The sequence below is a fragment of the Dendrobates tinctorius genome, unplaced genomic scaffold, assembly GCF_039654945.1.
Source record: "Dendrobates tinctorius isolate UK_male_01 unplaced genomic scaffold, ASM3965494v1 ptg000107l, whole genome shotgun sequence".
Classification (NCBI taxonomy): Eukaryota; Metazoa; Chordata; class Amphibia; order Anura; family Dendrobatidae; genus Dendrobates; species Dendrobates tinctorius.
The window spans coordinates 30,099,091-30,120,000 of NW_027361775.1; the positions used below are offsets into that span (position 1 = coordinate 30,099,091).

Sequence of the window (20,910 nt, forward strand, 5' to 3'; positions counted from 1 at the left end):
TCATTTGAATCAATAGATCGTGGAATAATAAGTTCCACAATCGGATGTGTGTAAATAAAATGTTCCTGTGCTGAGATAATCTTATAAATGTGCCCCTGCTGTGTACTGTGTAATGGCTGTGTCTGACCGTACAGGGACATGGTCTGATCATACCACAGCTCCTGGGAAGGGGAGGAAGCAAGAGAGAGAGTATACAGACAGGACAGCAGGGGATCACAGCTGTTTTTTTTCTGTGAGATAAACAGGCAAGGAAATGGTTTTAAACTATGTTTTACTTCAAATAAAGAATCATTTGCAATCCCATGCTGAATTGGACATCATAAGGAAGCAGCACTGCAGTCACTTCCAATGTTTTTGGTTTTTTTTAATCACCGCAGCCTGGATGAGGGCAGTGACAAAAGCTGTGAGGCACGGCTGTGGTCACTTCTCCCTGCCTCTTTCACTATGATCACTGTGATTGAATCGGTAGGTCATCAGGGCACAGAGGTGAAAGAAACTGTGGCACGTGAACGATCCATTTAATAATGTATGCAGCTTTCTATAGTGCAATCTGCTCACAGACCCGCTTTAGTGGGATAAAAAATGACATATTGAAAAAACTTACCTTCATGTTCAACTCCTGGAAATGACAAATCTTCTGCTCCCTGCCACATTGTCTTCCCTGTTTCACCATCGCGGAGAATCATTGAATTTCTAATAGGGTTAAGGAATACAACCTGCAGTTACCTAGCACACAAAGACATTCAGCCATTCATACATTACCTACTCCGAAGCAAAGATGCGGCTGGGTTATCATGCAACTCATATTTTACATCCAAAAATTAGGTACATTTTGCCATAGTCTTCAGGACGTTTTTCAGTACATGGACAGGGCTTGCCGCAGTCAGACAACCTCTTCAAAATGTTTAGATTTTTTGTAAGAGCATTTAATGACCACATGGACGCTATATCCAGGACGTTAATCTCCACTAAAAAGGGAACTGTGGCCTCTAAGTACTTTCTAATGCAGTTAAACGGAGATGGACCTTGCACACCAGACTTGTCTCCACCAGCGATGGATCAGCAATGATTTACTAGAAGCATTTTTCAAGTCCAGAATTGCAAATCTTTGCTTAATTTGCTGCAGTATTTCAGAGTAAACAAAAGTTTAAAAAGAAACTGGGAATGCGGAGAACAGTCATCTGGGCTGCTTCTCCAAGACCGACAGGACATAGCAATAGGCCGGTCAACTAATCTGAGCCGGACTGGAAAAAGCCAGAAGGTACCCGCCACCAAAATGATTGGTCTCCCCATTCAAATTTTTATTTCAGGTTAGGTTTTCTGTGAAACGGCATGCGTGCAAAGGAGGAAGTCTGTCCCCAATTTCTGTAGTTGGGAAGCAGGAATCCCCAGACAGGTTCCTTTGATGCAATGCATATCATGATAACATGTATTGGACCCAAGTTATTTAGGTGTGATGGCTCACAATGTGAACGTACACATCTCGGAGTGGAGAATAGTCCCTACAGCATGGCTGAGGCGTTATCTGCTAATGTGATTTAAACAGCTTAAGTTTTCTTCATCCTGACTAAGGGCCATGAAGATTAGCAACTTCACACAATGAATTCAAGAATAACCTAACGTGGTTATATCATATGTGAAGTCATCGAACATTAGGCTAGGCTCGCACACATGCAGTGCTCTACCCCCAGCTCTGAATCAGGTTACCATCAGTCACACAAAATCAGGATTCCAATGAAAACCACATCAGAGCCAATCCCTATTATGAGATTGATAAGAGTCACTTTGTACTCCTGGCCTCAATCCTAGCATGTCCATGGTAGGCTATGGTTTTGGGTCAGATGAAGTCCAAAGTGACCCGTATGTTTCCGTCAGGGTTCTGTTGCTATCTGGGCTTCTGGTGATTTTGGCAGAATCTGTGACACATTGTAGAGCAATGCTGACTTCAACCAAGCCTTAAAACTACCACTCATTCCTACAATAAAGCTGACATTATATCTGTAAATATAACAAAAAAAGCACTGGATCATTTACTGGCAGAACAAAATGATCCTCATCTTCCCATTACAGACAAAAATCTAAGATGATTTTTTTCAGGATGATAACGGGCAAGCATAAAATCCGCCATGTTCTTGCACTGGATGGTTAGTGTTATGGTATGGTTATACAGAGGACTTATGATGTGAGGTTATGTGGAATCCACATAAAAATCTTCAAATAATCTTAAAGGCTTTCTATTGACTTCAATAAGGCTACGTTCTCACAATGAGTTTTTACACTGCGTATTTTTAAAAAAATGCAAGTAACTTATTGTAATTCATGGGTGCCGTAAATCCGCAACATCAAAAACTCACCCAAAGCTTGTGGGAACATAGCCATTCTATAACTTGTTTTTCTTCCTTGATGTAGTTTAAAAGAAAAACAAAAAACAGTACAGTGGAAAAAGTGACATGTAACTTCTTTAAAGTGGATTCCTCGTAGAATTTACAATAAAATTTACAGTGATGCCAAAAAGTTGCAAAAATGTGTGAAAGAAAAACAAAATCAGATACAGGGTCAAAACTAAAAAACCTTATCGAAAAAACACACACATGGCTTTCTGACGAGGATTTCTCTTGAAAAGCATATTGAATATTTTCACACCACTGAAGAATTCACAGAAAATTCAACACTGGATCCCAATGAAGTCCTGACAGTGTGCAAATAGTCTAACATTGCTTGAATTTGGAAACTGGTTCTGGATTGTATACAGTATGTGATGGCGAAACCAGCAAAAGGCTGCCAAAGTCAGACAGGACTCCGCGCTCTTGGATTGTGACTCAACTGATCAAACTTTTATGGGACTTTTATCTGATGTGAATTAATAGGGTATCAGTGAAAAATACATTTCCAGTGTACTAAAAACTGCTTAGCGTCACCATTTTTCAAGTTTGTGCTTGTATTAGACAGCACACGAGCTTCAGATTGTCTATGAATCAGCTGTGCTAGAAAGGAGGGCTGGCATAGCTATAGAAACAAACTAGCACTAATAAACTTCACAAGAATGAGGACATGCTGACATGGGGCCCGAACAAAGAGATATTTTTAGTTCTCCTTTGGTCACTGGACACCTTCTAAAATGGCTTTTACCCTGAAAGTTTATTGTGAATGGAGCGTTCATTATCATGAAAATCTTTCATTGTAAACAGGCTGTCGATGAATGATCAAAATGCTTGTTCATAAAGTGTTATGATCTTTTGCACAGTGTGGCGCATCCTCCTGTGGCAGCCCATGCACACTAAGTGGCACTGTGGCAGACCATGCGCATTAAGCGATCTCTGACAGATCATTCAGTGCATATTGTTTACTAGGGTCTGCATGTGTTATCAGACAACTATATGACCGCCAATCGATAATAATTACTGATAAGCGGTCATTTAGTGCAACTGGTCAGTCCTTGTAAACTGACCCCAGCAAATAAGAATTGTCCAAAGTGAAGGATTTTTTTTATCATGGGATCATCACCTACAAACTGGTTGCCAACAGAGTCCAATATAAAGTTATCACTCTCACCCACAAACCACAGTTCTGTACCACCCTACATCTCCTCCCTCATATGTTTCATGCCACTCATGTTCTCCGTTCCAGTAATGACCTAAGACTAATACCCTCAATCTGAACCTCCCACCCCCATCTCCAAGACTTCTGACGTGCTGCATCAATGCTCTGGAATGCACTACCCAGGACAATTTCAATAAATTCCCAATACCCACACTTAAAGCGAGACCTAAAAATGCACTTTAGACTGGCCTATCACCTCAGTTATGTAACTACTCACATTTTGTCCTTCCAAAATTTTCTTACAAAGCTGGTCCCTCGTAGCATCTATTCACACACGCTCCTTGCACTTAATATCCCTCCATATGTGTACTGTACACCGAGGCTGGTGATTGGTTCATGCAGTGTTATGTGTATACCCAATTTAGTATATTGTGGCTATATCGTACAATACAAGCAATTTTTTACCTTCCACCTTTCGTGTGCCCCCTATTTCCTCATAGATTGTAAGCTTGCGAGCAGGACCCTCACTCCCTCTTGGTATCTGTTGAATTATGTGTTACTCTACATTGTCTTTATTGTCCGAATAAGTTCCCTCTGAACTGTAAAGTGCTGCAGAATATGTTGGAGCTACAGAAATAAAAATTATTACTACAAACCTTTTTACATGAGTTTCCCATGAAAGAAGTACACTTTAATAGATATATATTCCCCAATTGGATGTGTTAACAATTTTGAATAATATCTACACTAGACAATATATAATTTCTCAGTCTATAAAACATAACTAAAAAATATAAAACTGGAATTGCCCTTTAATGTTTTGCTAAACTGGTCAGAGAACTTGAGTGATATAAAACTTGTTTTGCTTTTCACTACTTCTCCGACACTATGTAATACTCTGATATGACACGCGACTGCAGGGGAGATGTATGCTCAGTTTTACGTTGCAGTCTGAACAGCTAGTTATACTGTGGCATGCAGCATTTAGAAATAAGCCATAGACCTTCTCAAACAAGTAATAAATTGTCTGGGAGAGAAGATACCGGCGCTCTTTATCAATGCATAGACAAAAGTGAACGTCTCACCGATGATACATTGCTGCATGCAGAAACGCTAGAGGCATCAGTTTAACCATTGTAATGGAGTGATAGTATTCCCAGATGGAGAGCTGGTAAAGCTGATCAGAGGGAGATGTTTCCAGGGTGAGGACTGTGTCCCTAGGGTTGATATGGAATACATTTGCTGAAAAGCTTCAGGAAAACAAAATCATTGTGTTAGAAAAGGTTGTTATACCTTCTAGGTCACCTCTTCCCCAGAGCTTCCCATACACAGAAGGTGCTGCTTGTAATACCTTCTAGGCTACACCTTCCCAAGAGTTTCCCATACACAGCAGGTACTGCTTGTTATACCTTCTAGGCTACACCTTCCAAGGAGTTTCCCTTACACAGAAGGTGCTACTTGTTATACCTTCTAGGCTACACCTCCCCCAGAGTTTCCCATACACAGAAGGTGCTACTTGATATACCTTCTAGACTGCACTTTCCCCAGAGCTCCCAATACACAGCAGGTGCTGCTTGTTATACCTTCTAGGCTACACATTCCCTAGAGTTTCCCATACACAGCAGGTGCTGCTTGTTATACCTTCTAGGCTGCCCCTTCCCCTGAGCTCCCTATTCACAGCAGGTGCTGTTTGTTATACCTTCTAGGCTACACCTCCCCCAGAGTTTCCCATACACAGAAGGTGCTACTTGTTATACCTTCTAGGCTACACCTCCCCCAGAGTTTCCCATACACAGCAGGTGCTGCTTGTTATACCTTCTAGGCTGCCCCTTCCCCAGAGCTCCCCATTCACAGCAGGTGCTGTTTGTTATACCTTCTAGGCTACACCTTCCCAGGAGTTTCCCATACACAGAAGGTGCTACTTGTTATACCTTCTAGGCTACACCTCCCCCAGAGTTTCCCATACACAGAAGGTGCTACTTGTTATACCTTCTAGGCTACACCTCCCCCAGAGTTTCCCATACACAGAAGGTGCTACTTGTTATACCTTCTAGACTGCACTTTCCCCAGAGCTCCCAATACACAGCAGGTGCTGCTTGTTATACCTTCTAGGCTACACCTTCCCAAGATTTTCCCATACACAGAAGGTGCTGCTTGTTATATCTTCGAGGCTGCCCCTTCCCCAGAGCTCCCCATCCACAGCAGGTGCTGTTTGTTATACCTTCTAGGCTACACCTCCCCCCAGAGTTTCCCATACACAAAAGGTGCTGTTTGCTATACCTTCTAGGCTGCCCCTTCCCCAGAGCTCCCCATACACAGCAGGTGCTGTTTGTTATACCTTCTAGGCTGCACCTTCTCCAGAGTTTCCCATACACAGAAGGTGCTGCTTGCTATACCTCTAGGCTGTCCCTTCCCCAGAGCTCCCCATACACAGCAGGTGCTGTTTGTTATACTTTCTAGGCTGCCCCTTCCCCAGAGTTTGCCATACACAGAAGGTGCAGCTTGCTATACCTTCTAGGCTGCACCTCCCCCAGAGTTTCCCATACACAGAAGGTGCTGCTTGCTATACCTTCTAGGCTGCATCTCCCCCAGAGTTTCCCATACACAGCAGGCGCTGCTTGTTATACCTTATAGGCTGCACCTTCCCCAGAGCTTCCCATACACAGAAGGTGCTGCTTGTTATACCTTATAGGCTGCCCCTTCCCCAGAGCTTCCCATACACAGAAGGCGCTGCTTGTTATACCTAAGCCACCTCTTCCCTAAAGTTCCCCATACACAGCAGGTGCTGCTCTGGACAAATCTCAGGCTGCTGATACAGAAAAGTGGTTAACACTAGGATTACAGCAAGTCCAGTCTGAGGTAACAGTGCTTTGTAACCTCTAGGAATAAGTACTTTAATCTGACAGACACTGTGGAGATGGAGGGGGATGGGGTTTAATTTATTAATGCTTGCCACAAGCTTCATTCTGACCACTCGCGAAAAATATAATAGAGGCTGGATATGTAACTGTGCCATGAGTGGCTTATAGGCACATGAGGATTAGTAAAGGGGGGAGAAAACATTATGAAATCTCTCTGCCTAATGCACTCATGCAGCCAAGGACCACCAAAAATTTCTATGGAGTCTCATGAACTATCCCCCAACATTTCCAAAATGTGATTTTATGATTGCTTGCAATTCACATGACACTAAAAAGGTACCTTCCTTCCTCCACTAGAATAACACATATTTAGACCAAACAAACACCCATTTATGGTGGGGATAATGCTGATGGGTAATTTAGAAAAATCAGTGATATCACACAATACATTATTTAATGTGCACAAAACACAAATGCAACTTGTGGAAAAGTTTGCTTTAGAATGGAAACCATTCCACTTTATTACCTAAAAGAAAATCTTAAAGAGAATCTATCAGTAGGATTAACCCGTTAAGATTTATGGAAAAATACAAGTCACCCTGACAATCTGCCTACAGAGTGTCACAACTCTTGTCGGGTGACCCGGGACCTTCCCTATCCTCCCAGCCATGCAGCAAAAGCTAGCTCTGACTGTGTGTCAGTCAGGACCCAGATTATATAGGGGATAGGAGGACCTACAATGCACAGCTGAGAGCCCTAGCTCCCAGAGCTTCCAACATGGCCAATTAACCCATGTACTGCCAAAAGAAATTTACGTTAAAAAAAAGTGAAGTGCTTCTTTTCGGTACAGGAGAAGGAGCAATCAGGTCTTCTGGCTCCTCTCTGTTGCAATAACCTCGTGACAAAGCTTATTTTAACAGAAATGGGATGTTACACATGACTGACAGTTTGCTCTCCTGATCGCAATGCAGAGCTGAGTTGTGATTACAACTAACAGTACTGCAGAGCTGAGCTTCATCTCATTACAAACACATCTGCAGCTATCCACTCACAGTGCTGTCAGCACTGCTGTATTCCTCTCCATCCACACTGACTGCCTTTGAAATGGAAGCTGAAGTAGTATTAGTTGTAAGCAGTCACAGCTCTGCAGCAGTGCTGACAGCACTGAGAGGAAAGGTACAGCTGCAGATGTGTTTGTAATGAGATAAAGATCAGCTCTGTTGTACTGTGTCAGTTGTAATTACAACACAGCTCTAAAGTGAGATCAGGAGAACGGATTGTCAGTAATTACAAATCTCACACTGGTAGCGCCTCCCTGCATTTAATAGAATGCTCTGGATGTAGATTCTTGGGAAGCTTTATATCCAGCCCATAGATCATATCAGTTCATTAACATTAAGTAAAACATGGTTCTCTCTAGACTAAGACATTGGATCGCAGATATCAAAATATCATATTATTCAACTTCCTATCACCTACTGTACATACCCATATAGAAGATAGAAGTCTTGGGGGGGGGGGGAGGGGGAATTGATTCTAGCGACAGATTCCTTTTAAATATACTTAAAAAGGTTGTTCAACCACTTAAATAAATGGTTTGTTAGTGATGGGTCATTCGTGAACGAACCGGTACAAAGAGCCGGCTCTCTACTGTTAACAATGGGAAGCGGCACCCCAGTGAGAGCCACGGAATTCTCTGAATGGCGTAAATTTCCAGTATTTGGAGGACATAACTCCGCCCATTCATCGATTTAATTGGCTGACTGCAAGTAGGCAGGGTTTGATCCATGGATGGGCGGAGTTCAGTCCAAACTCGGGTCATGTTAATAGGGATGTACTTAGGATCCAAAAGAGCCAGCTCTCTTGGTAAGCGGAGTCAAAAGAGCTGAATCACCAAAAAGAGCCGGACTGCCCATCACTAGTTAGAATGATGTGAAATAGTAAAAATTAGTAACGCTCATTTACTGTCTACCTGCTGGTCTCATCCAACACTCCAAGAGTCCTTTGCCAGTCTCTGTGCTTCCTGCAATAACTGAACAGTCAAATATCACAGGGAGAGTCAGAATTGGAGTAGAATGGAATCATTTTGGCGATTAACACTCATTATTTTACACCATTCTGCATTGTTTTAAACAAAATTTAGGTCACCTCACAACCCCTTTAAGTATCAGAATTGTCTAACTGTATACAGGCGTTTCTATATCTGCCAATACAGTTTTATATGGGTGTCACTCAGTGCTGTCCAGTGCATGCAGAGTACATTGGGCAATGATAAAATACCTTCTCCTTTATTCATGAAGATTTCCCATTCACGAGCCCGGGAGAGCAGGTTTACAACCTCTGTGACAATTTTGGTTGATTTTCTAGATGACAACTGAAGTTTGGTTTTTTTTTAAGCAAAGAGGACTTATAATGCCCTAATCTGACAACTACAACTTCCATTAGCTAAAAAATTCTCCAATAAGCCAGAGATGATGATAGTTGTAATTTTGAGCCAGCTGTTGTGCGGCTCCTACAAGGGATACTGCTAGAATACATTTTCCGTTTTAAACATAATCTACTCTGGATGAAGTCCTAGGAACCTCGGGTAGGAGGAAAAAAATAAAAATAAAAACAGATGTAACTGATTTTTTTACTAACATGTTTAACGGATTACACATTTTAAATATTTAATGCAGAGTAGTTGACGGCAGGCTCAAGTCAAGGTTTTGCCCGAGTTACTGGAATATTATCCTTCTCTCTCCATCTATCCCATAATGACACTATGTATTAGCAATCTTCCTGAGAGCATTAAAAGCCCATCATACTTATGGCAGAGGCGAGCGCCGCAGAAAATAGACCTGGCCCATATCACGGTTATAAATGACAACAAGATGTGTACACCTGCATTAAACACATTAACAAGAATGTGTGCCTGTCATGAACACTGAGCGGTGGTGCTAATTACCTAGATGAACCATAAATTCCATACTTGCAGGCCATTCAATAAAGCCACACAACCAGAGCCAAAGCCTTCTTGCAACTTGCCATTAGCAGCACTAAAGCTAGCTTTCATTGTGGTCACAAAGCACTTCATTACTGAGCCAGGGCTGTGGTTACATCCGGTCCACAAGCTGAGAGCATTACCTAATAAAGCTGCCCACCGAAAGGAGAGTGCAGCAGAGGGAAATCTCACTGATTTACGGTGTACGAAGCCTTCCCAAATGTGATATATGGCAAAGATACAGCAGATAGGATTACACCTACAGACCTGACCTAGAAACCTCGAATGGTTACTAGAAAGAATACTGAGAAAATAATTGGTACACATTATACACACACCCTTGCACACAGACACACACAACCACACTTAAAGACACCCTCCTCTTACCCCAATCTAGACCTAGAGTGATGGATTTATAATCTCTCTCCTATCCTACGTATACTCTTTGTTGTGATAAGCACCTCACCAAGGCCACGTGCACACGTCAAGTCAGGGTTGGACTGGCCCACCGAGATACTGGTGAAATGCCCGGTGGGCCCCAGAGAGAAGGAGGAAGAAAAACATATTAATAAATTTTAGGGATGCGGGCCCTTTAAAACTGCAGGAGGCAGAGATGCGCGTGGGCACAAAGTCCCGACATTCCGCCACGACCAGGGCCGGCAGCACCACCTGGCAAACCCAAGTAAGCGCTGAGGGCCCTGGGCGAACGGGGGTGGGACACACGCTATGGAGTCAGTGAGTCGGGTGCCCCCTCTAATACTCAGCTCTCCTCATTCCCGACAGCTGTAGTGCCTTCAGCGCCCTCTGACTCTGCGATGTCCCAGGGCAGAGGGGACGCTGACGTCATCACTACGCACTCAGCCTCTCTGTCCTGAGCACTGCAGAGTCAGGAGAGATGTTGAGTATACGGGACCTGCGGAGGGAACAGGAGAGGTGAGTACTTGATTTTTTTTTTTATGTATGCAGCATTACATGAGGCCCATGATGTGTTGTATGGTGGAGCATTACATGGGGCCCATAATACTGTATGGAGGAGCATGGGGCTCATAATACTATATGGAGGAACATGGGGCCCATAATACTGTATGGAGGAGCATTACATGGGGCCCGTGATGTGCTGTATGGAGGAGCATTACATGGGGCCCTGAATGTGCTGTACGGAGGAACATTACATGGGGCCTGTGATGTGCTGTACGGAGAAGCATTACATAGGGCCCGTGATGTGCTGTATGGAGGAGCATTACATGGGGCCTGTGATGTGCTGTATGGAGAAACATTACATAGGGCCAGTGATGTGCTGTATGGAGCAGGATTACATAGGGCCCGTGATGTGCTGTACGGAGGAGCATTACATAGGGCCTGTGATATGCTATATGGAGGAGCATTACATGGGACCCGTCATGTGCTGTATGGAGCATTACATGGGGCCCATGATGCACTATACGGAGGAGCATTACATGGAGCCCGTGATGTGCTGTATGGAGGAGCATTACATGGGGCACGTGATGTGCTGTAAGGAGGAGCGTTACATGGGGCCCTGGATGAGCTATACGGAGGAGCATTACATGGGGCCCTGAATCTGCTGTACGGAGGAACATTACATAGGGCCTGTGATGTGCTATATGGAGGAGCATTACATGGGGCCCATCACGTGCTATATGGAGGAGCATTATATGGGGCCCGTCATGTGGTATATGGAGGAGCATTACATGGGGCCCATGATGTACTGTATGGAGGAGCATTATATGCGGCCCGTGATATACTGTATGGATGAGCATTATATGTGGCCTGTGATATACTGTATGAATGAACATTATATGGGGCCCATAATACTGTATGGAGGACTATGTGGTTGCCCATAATACTGTATGGAGGACTATGTGGCTTTCCATAATACTGTATGGCAGACTATGTAGTTGCCCATAATACTGTATGGCAGACTATGAGGTGCCGATAATACTGTATAGAGGACTATGTGGTGCCCATATATTGTACTATACCTGTATTTTTTTTTTAATCAGTGCATCAGGAATCGTGGCATGTGTTAAACGGGCTCACTGATACTCTTTCACGCGAGGCCCACAAAAACCTGGAGCCGACCCTGGTGACGACGCACACCAAGATGAATTCCGGCTGCAGCTGTGACAGGGCACTCTGCTCAGTGACAGGCCACGCGTCAATGTCAAATAGCAGTTACGTTAAATGACTCCTGCAACCTTTGATAGGCCGGCAGCCTTTCAATGTTACTGCTACCGAATATGAAGCCACAAGAGGCCGCCAGGGAGCGCAAGAAGGTGGATGAATCCCCACCCCGTGATTGGACAAGGTAGTGGCCATAGGGTCGGACATAGGGGCCCAGGGAGGGGACATTATTAAAGTGGACATGGGGGGCCTAGGATGGGGACATTGAATAATGGGGCCCAGGATGGGGACATTATTTCTGGAAGTGGCCCAGGATGGCAACCTTATTAAAGTGGTTATTGGGGTCCAGAATGGGGACATTAAATAAAGGGGCCCAGGATCTGGCACCTTATTAAATAAAGGGGTGTCAATTACTGTATGGAGGTCAGGATGAGGAACATACATTATTGGTTTATGCTGACAATATATACAGAGCTCCTGTGTATGTCACCAGTGGTAATATTAGTGTTATTAGTGTTGTGGTTTTTATTAATGATCAGTATTGTAGTACTCTCACTATGTGGCAGTAATATGTGATTTGGTTATGATTTGGTGATATTTTCTTGTATGTAGTAGTATTTGGTCACTATTTGGTCTGGTTATGACGTGACTGCATTAATCCCCTGTATGTGGTATTATTCAGTCAGTATATGGTGGTAATATGTGGTCTGGTCGTGGTGTAGCAGTATTTGTCTCCTGTATGCATTTGGTCACTATGTGGTCTGGTCATAGTGTGGCGGTATTTGTTCCTTTGTATGTGGTATTATTGGTCTTGGTACAGGGGATTGTGTTGTGTATTGAGGTCACTTGTTCGCTCTGATATCAATAAGGAGAAGATTCTTGATTTCCAATAGAGATTAAATACTTGGACGTTTAACCCCTCCCTGTCCTGTGACTATTACACAGTAGCAAATATGCACTTACATTGTTTCTACAGTGAAAACAAGTACCGTAATTACATATCCTAAGGCCATGTTAACACATTCAGTGTTTGGTAAGTATTTTGTCTAAGTATTTATAATCCAAAACCAGGAGTGGGTGATAAATACAGAAGTGGTGACGTGTCCATAATACTTTTCCTCTGATTGTTCCACTCCTGGTTTTGCCTTACAAATACTGATGTAAAAAACTGACCACATACTAAACGTGTGAACGTGGCCAAAGGATAAATGATAAGTTATAGATTGGTGAGGGTCCGACTGCTGGGACCTTCACAAATCTGCAGAATGTGAACTTTTATCCCCATTAGTATGGAGCGGCATATACAACTCGACCACTGATCTATTCATTCCTTAAAGGGCTGCCCTTGGCTTTTTCTCAAAAATTGAGCTTGGTTTGAGATGATACACATGCAGCGTATAAATGCATGTTGACATTGGCCATAAAACATAAAACCTGCAAAAGACAAAGTGAGCAAAAACCCTGCTGTAACTAAATAAGTAAAAGCAAAAGTGCATCTAAATAATACAGAGTTTTTAGTAATACTGTTTTTGATCACACATTGAGGTCAACTTTGACACAAAGCAAGGTTTTTAATATTAGACAGTGTAGGACTATCCCGAACAGAGTTACCTTGTCGTGGTGGGATGGCTTTCATGCTACTTTTGATCAAAAACAGTATTACTAAAAACTCTGTATTATTTAGATGCACTTTTGCTTTTACTTATTTAGTTACAGCAGGGTTTTTGCTCACTTTGTCTTTTGCAGGTTTTATGTTTTATGGCCAATGTCAACATGCATTTATACGCTGCATGTGTATCATCTCAAACCAAGCTCAATTTTTGTGTTTTTTCTTTGTATTTTTTGCATGCTGTGCAAGCTGGGGTGTGGCCTCCCTCTCCTGAGCTGGAAATTGTATATAAGGCTTCCCCAGACTGGTGTCTACTGTTTGGGACCCAGTCCTTTTGTCTGCCCTTGTTCACACATTGAGGTCAACTTTGACACAAAGCAAGGTTTTTAATATTAGACAGTGTAGGACTATCCTGAACAGAGTTCCCTTGTCGTGATGGGATGGCTTTCATGCTACTTTTGATCAAAAACAGTATTACTAAAAACTCTGTATTATTTAGATGCACTTTTGCTTTTACTTATTTAGTTACAGCAGGGTTTTTGCTCACTTTGTCTTTTGCAGGTTTTATGTTTTATGGCCAATGTCAACATGCATTTATACGCTGCATGTGTATCATCTCAAACCAAGCTCAATTTTTGTGTTTTTTCTTTGTATTTTTTGCAATCTGTGCAAGCTGGGGTGTGGCCTCCCTCTTCTGAGCTGGAAATTGTATATAAGGCTTCCCCAGACTGGTGTCTACTGTTTGGGACCCAGTCCTTTTGTCTGCCCTTGTTCACACATTGAGGTCAACTTTGACACAAAGCAAGGTTTTTAATATAGACCGTGTAGGACTATCCCGAACAGAGTTACCTTGTCGTGGTGGGATGGCTTTCATGCTACTTTTGATCATAAACAGTATTACTAAAAACTCTGTATTATTTAGATGCACTTTTGCTTTTACTTATTTAGTTACAGCAGGGTTTTTGCTCACTTTGTCTTTTGCAGGTTTTATCCTTGGCTTTTTCTGTAAGCCCCTAAAGAGGATGAGTGGAGCTGCAGTGAGACATCCCACCTGCTGCTTCATTTTAAAATGGGGACAAAAGTGTCCTATCATGGATAAAAGTTCCCCATTCTTCCGATTGGTTCAGTTTCCAATTGTCAGATTCCACCGATCAATAAGTTATCACCTACCTAACCTGTGGATCGGTGATAAATTGCTTTTATCAAAGAACCCTTTAATGCAAACGACCGTAATTGTACATCCCAGTTATGGTGGCGCACAGCAGATGTGCAGAAGCCGCCTCTGTTTTACAGTCGACGCTCCACTATATTGGGGGTAACGGCTAAGTTAATTGCATATAGCTTTATGGTGGGCCCCAGACACCCCAGTCCGACCCTGCGTTGAGTATTTGGTGTGTTTTTTACCCCAGTATTTGTAAGCACAAAACAAGGGGTGGAACAATCAGAGGGAAATTATAATAGAAACACGTCACCCCTTCTGTATTTTTTACCCCTTCCTGATTTTGACTCACAGATACAGCGGTAAAATACTGACCAAATACTGAACATGTGCACATGGTCTCAAGAAGGGAATCTGTCAGTAGGATCAACTCTCCTAAGCGGTCTATATGGGCAAGTGGGTCATAGGAAGCTGAATAAAACTGAATAAAATAATACCTTCATATCTAAAATCCAATGTCTTATTCCAGAGAAATGTAAATAAGCTGTCCAGGGCTATGGGCCAGACCTTTCCTGGCGCCTGCGCACTGCAGTACTCCGCTCTGTCCTCAACAGGGCAGAGCACTGCGCCTGTGCAGGAGCCACGACAGGCGGCAAAGAAGAGGACGTCACCATTAGAAGATAGGCACCGGACCACAACACCCATCAGACCAAAACCGGACCGCCCCTGGGTGAGTTATAATATAACTCATTTTTCTTATCTTTCAGGTTACATCGGGGGCTTATCTACAGCATTACAGAATGCTGTACATAAGCCCTTGATGGCGCTGACGGCAGCGGATACTCAAAAAAATAGGTGACTGATTCCCTTTAAGGTCCCAGCAGCAATAAAATAACCAGACACTAATTGAATTGAAGTGCACAAGAAGAATTCACATTAAAAAAGGAAAACGGTCACAGCAGTCCCTTCCCCTCTATTATACCATATTGGCACTACCCTACCCAGGTCTTGTCTAGTTCTTCCAGTTTTGGTGCAGTGGGAGCAGTAAAACAGAAGGCTGAAACATGCAACAGTTACTTAGCAGAGTAATCCCTTTTCCCCTGGTCTCTGCATGACGCAGGTTCATGTCTAATACTTTGCCAATAATTCAAAAAGGAAAGTTAGCAGATACAAAGAATGAAAAAAAGCAGGATTGGGCCACATATGATCTATTCACGATCACTCCGTAGGAAAATTAGTATCCATCTAATCCCAGAGGAACCAGAGAGCCATTACAGCACAATACTCAGGTGAGAATATGGTTCCCCATACCCTACACACACACGTTCCTCTTCTGGTTTTAGCTTACAAGTACTGATGTAAAATACTGACCAAAATACTGAATGTGAACGTGGTCTTAGAATGACAAAATGAGAGCAGACTCCAGCTAAATTAGCATTTTTCAGGGGAGTGTAGCTGCCAAACCCCACTGCTTGATGGGAGGTATTTATTTTTTAATCTGTGCAGAACCAGAGCCATTCCAGGCCGAATATATATATATATATATATATATATATATATATATATATATATATATATATATATATATATATTGTGGTAGGATAAAATAATTTGTTACTTGGCTAATAAACACAATTTTACATGGACAGATCTAGATGAAAAATGTTCATATGGCCCATGTAAACAGGTAATAAGTGCTATTTAGAAACATTCTTCTAAAATGCCATTGCAGGGGGAATGCAGTAGGCCGTGACCAGCCAGATTCCCCACAGAGAAGTCAGAGATGATTTATTATCATGTTAGCCTTCCTGATCGCTGTGTACACAATGCTTTAAAAAGCCCTGTGTATATAGATTAGGAAGCACCTACTGTACACTGCTTCCTTATTCAGACCCAGTGATAATGTGACTGCTTGGTGTAGCAAGCCAGCCAGCAAGCCAAATTTCCCCTGTAACTGGGGCTGGTATATCAGCAATAACAATTAATAATAGTAATAAGTTCTAGTGTTCAACAAAAAGTCGTTTAAAGACTTATGATGGGGACACAGTGCAAAATGAATGAGAACAAAAAAAAAAATAACTGCCAGTCTGGTCAATGTTTATAGCTACTCTCGAGTAGAAATAAATAGAAATAATTCCAAAGGAAAGGGGAACACAATATATACTTTTTTAGCTGTCCTTTGTGGTCATACAAAATAAAATGTGAAAAATAAATACGCATCTCCCATTTCTCTTCACATCACCCTCCCAACCCCGATTATCAGCAAAACAAAAAGTAATATAAAAATTATGCCCCATGAATTGCAAAAAAATATAATATATAATTTTAACCCCTTCACTACCAAGGGTGGTTTGCACGTTAACTACCGGGCCAATTTTTACAATTCTGACCACTGTACCTTTATGAGGTCATAACTCTGGAACGCTTTCATGGATCCCGGTGATTCTGACATTGTTTTCTCGTGACATATTGTACTTCATGTTAGTGGTAAAATTGCATTCAAATAACTTGCGTTTATTCGTGAAAAAAACGGAAATTTGGCGAAAATTTTGAAAATTTCGCAATTTTCCAACTTTGAATTTTTATGCCCTTAAATTACAGCGATACGGCACACAAAAAACTTAATACATAACATTTCCCACATGTTTACTTTACATCAGCACAATTTTGGAACCAAAATTTTTTTTTGTTAGGAAGTTATAAGGGTTAAAAATTGACCAGCGATTTCTCATTTTTGCAACACCATTTTATTTTTAGGGACCACTTCACATTTGAAGCCACTTTGAGGGGTCTATATGATAGAAAATACCCAAAAGTGACACCATTCTAAAAACTGCACCCCTTAAGGTGCTTAAAACCACATTCAAGAAGTTTATTAACCCTTTAGGTGCGTCACAGGAATTTTTTGAATATTAAAAAAAAAATGAACATTTAACTTTTTTTCACAAAAAAAATACTTCAGGTTCAATTTTCTTTATTTTACCAAGGGTAACAGGAGAAATTGGACTGCAAAAGTTATTGTGCAATTTGTCCTGAGTACGCTGATACCTGATATGTGGGGGGGGAACCACTGTTTCGGCGCATGGCAGAGCTCAGAATGGAAGGAGCGCCGTTTGACTTTTTCAATGCAAAATTGGCTGGAATTCAGATCGGACGCCATGTCACGTTTGGCGAGCCCCTGATGTGCCTAAACAGTGGAAACCCCCCCAAGTGACCCCATTTTGGAAACTAGACCCCAAGGAACTTATCTAGATATGTGGTGAGAACTTTGAACCCACAAGGGCTTCACAGAAGTTTATAACGTACAGCGGTACAATTAAAAAATCATATTTTTTTCCACAAAAATGATCTTTTCACCCCCAATTTTTATTTTTCCAAGGGTAACAGGACCCTAAAAGTTATTGTGCAATTTGTCCTGAGTACGCTGATACCCCATATGTGGGTGTAAATGACTATTTGGGCGCATAGCAGAGCTCGGAAGGGAAGCAGCGCCATTTGACGTTTTTGGCTAGAATTGAGATCGGACACCATGTCGCGATTGGAAAACCCCTGATGTACCAAAACAGTGGAAACCCCCCACAAATGACACCATTTTGGAATCTAGACCCCCAAAGGAACTTATCTAGATGTGTGGTGAGAACTTTGAACCCCCAAGGGCTTCACAGAAGTTTATAACGTACAGCAGTACAATTAAAAATTCATATTTTTTCCACAAAAATGATCTTTTCACCCTCAATTCTTATTTTTCCAAAAGTAACAGGACCCTAAAAGATATTGTGCAATTTATCCTGAGTACGCTGATACCCCACATGTGGGTGTAAACCACTATTTGGGCGTATGGCAGAGCTCGGAAGGGAAGCAGCGCCATTTGACGTTATTGGCTGGAATTGAGATCAGACACCATGTCGCGTTAGGAAAGCCCCTGATGTACCAAAACAGTAGAAACCCCCCACAAATGACACCATTTTGGAAACTAGACCCCCCCAGGAACTTATCTAGATGTGTGGTGAGCACTTTGAACCCCCCAGTGCTTCACTGAAGTTTATAACGTCCGGGCGTGAAAATAAAAAAATCGTATTTTTTCCACAAACGTGATCTTTTAGTCCCCATTTTTTTATTTTCCCAAGGGTAATAGGAGAAATTGGACCCCAAATGTTGTTGTCCAATTTGTCCTGAGTACGCTGATACCTCATATGTGGGAGAAAACTACTGTATGGGCACACGTCGGGGCTCGGAAGGGAAGTAGTGACGTTTTGGAATGCAGACTTTGATGGAATGGTCTGCGGGTGTCATGTTGCGTTTGGAGAGCCCCTGATGTACCTAAACAGTGGAAACCCCCCACAAGTGACCCCATTTTGGAAACTAGACCCCCTAATGAACTTATCTAGATGTGTGGTGAGCACTTTGAACCCCCCAGTGCTTCACAGAAGTTTATAACGACCGGGCGTGAAAATAAAAATATCGTATTTTTTCAACAAACATCATCTTTTAGTCCCCATTTTTTTTATTTTCCCAAGGGTAACAGGAGAAATTAGACCCCAAAAGTTGTTGTCCAATTTGTCCTGAGTACGCTGATACCTCATATGTGGGAGAAAACTACTGTATGGGCACACGTCGGGGCTCGGAAGGGAAGTAGTGACGTTTTGGAATGCAGACTTTGATGGATTGGTATGCGGGTGTCATGTGCGTTTGGAGAGCCCCTGATGTACCTAAACTATTGAAACTCCCCACAAGTGACCCCATTTTGGAAACTAGACCCCCCACGGAGCTTATCTAGATGTGTGGAGAGCACTTTGAACCCCCAAGTGCTTCACAGAAGTTTATAACGCCTGGGCGTGAAAATAAAAAAAACATTTTTTTCCGCAAAATTATATTTTTGCCCCCAATTTTTTATTTTCCTAAGGGTAACAGGAGAAATTGGACCCCAAAAGTTATTTTGTAATTTGTCCTGAGTAGGCTGATATCCTACATGTGGGGGTAAAACACTGTTTGGGCACATGGCAGAGCTTGGAAGGGAAGGAGCACCATTTGACTTTTTCAACGCAGAATTGGCTGGAATTGAGATCAGACGCCATGTTGCCTTTGGAGAGCACCTGATGTGCCCAAACAGTGGAAACCCCCAATTATAACTCCAACCCTAACCTCAACACACCCCTAACCCTAACCCTAACCCTAGCCCTAACCCTAGCCCTACCCTAACCCTAACCCTAGCGGGAAAATGGAAATAAATACATTTTCTTTTAGTTTTATTATTTTTCCCTAACTAAGGGGGTGATAACGGGGGGGGTTTGATTTACTATTTATGGCGGTTTTTATGTTTGGCGGCTGTCGCACGCTAAAAGACGCTTTTTATTGTAAAAATAGTTTTTGCATCACCACATATTGTGAGCTATAATTTTTCCGTATTTTGACCCACCGAGTCATGTGAGGTCTTATTTTTTGTGGGACGAGTTGACGTTTTTATTGGTACCATTTTCGGGCACGTGACATTTTTTGATCGCTTTTTATTCCGATTTTTGGGACGCAGAATGAACAAAAACCAGCGTTTCATGAATTTCTTTTGGGGGAGTGCGTTTACACCATTCCGCGTGCGGTAAAATTGATAAAGCGGTTTTATTCTTCGGTTCAGTACGGTTACAGAAATACCTCATTTAGGTCGTTTTTTTATGTTTTCTCGGTTTTTTGCAATGAAAACAATTTTATATAAAAAATAATTATTTTTGTATCGCTTTATTCTGCGAGCTATAACTTTTTTTTATTTTTCTGCGGATGATGCTGTATGGCGGCTCGTTTTTTGCGGGACAAGATGACGTTTTCAGCGGTACCATGCATATTTATATGCGTCTTTTTGATCGCGCGTTATTGCACTTTTTGTTCGGTGGTATGATAATAAATCATTATTTTTTGCTTCGTTTTTTATTTTTATTTTTTAAGGGGTTCGCTAAAGGGGTTAACTAATGGGACAGTTTTATAGGGCAGGTCATTACGGACGCGGCGATACCAAATATGTGTACTTTTATTGTTTTTGGTTTTTTTTATTTTGAAAAAATGGATTTATTGGGGAATATTTTTTTTTTTTTTACTAATTTATTTAGCGATTTTTTTTAAATTATTTTTAACACTTTTTTTTTTTTTTTTTTTTACTTTATTACCTTGTCCCAGGTGGGACATCACTGTCCTGTGACAGATCGCTGATCTGTCACATCACAGATCACTGTGACAGATCAGCGATCTGTCACAGGCACTGCTGCAGACTTCCTCATGCCTGCGCTTTGCAGGCAGTGAGGAAGTCAGCTCCCTGCAGGCTCCCGTCGCCATCTTGGATCCGGGGGCCTGTAGGGAAAGAGCCCCCCGCAGCAGCGCTGCACATTGCGCTGCCGTGGGGGGCTCAGGGAAGCACGGAGGGAGCCCCCTCCCTGCCGATGCTTCCCTTTAACCCCCGGTACACCGCGATCGCGTTTGATCGCGGTGTGCAAGGGGTTAACGTGTCGGGGGCGGTCCGTGACCGCCCCTGACACATTGTGCCGGGTGTCAGCTATGATAATTAGTTGACACTCGGCCACGATCAGCGGCGCTCACCACGTGGGCGCCGCTGATCGCGATGACGTAATATTCC

At 42.4% G+C, this 20,910-nt stretch overlaps 1 protein-coding gene across 2 annotated transcripts in view; it reads right to left on the minus strand.

Annotated features, from left to right (window-relative positions):
• PDE6D (phosphodiesterase 6D) overlaps positions 1-20,910 on the minus strand; it is a 70,051-nt gene that overhangs the window by 10,877 nt on the left and 38,264 nt on the right. Inside the window, exons 1-2 of one of the 2 annotated variants that reach the window (XM_073589325.1) lie at positions 830-969; positions 605-693 (exon numbers count right to left, since the gene is read on the minus strand). In XM_073589325.1, the coding sequence (XP_073445426.1) occupies positions 605-693; positions 830-939 (199 nt within the window). In that variant the 5' untranslated portion in view covers positions 940-969. Of the gene's footprint in view, positions 1-604; positions 694-829; positions 970-20,910 lie in introns of those variants that run through there. The other variant, XM_073589326.1, reaches the window with a different exon arrangement.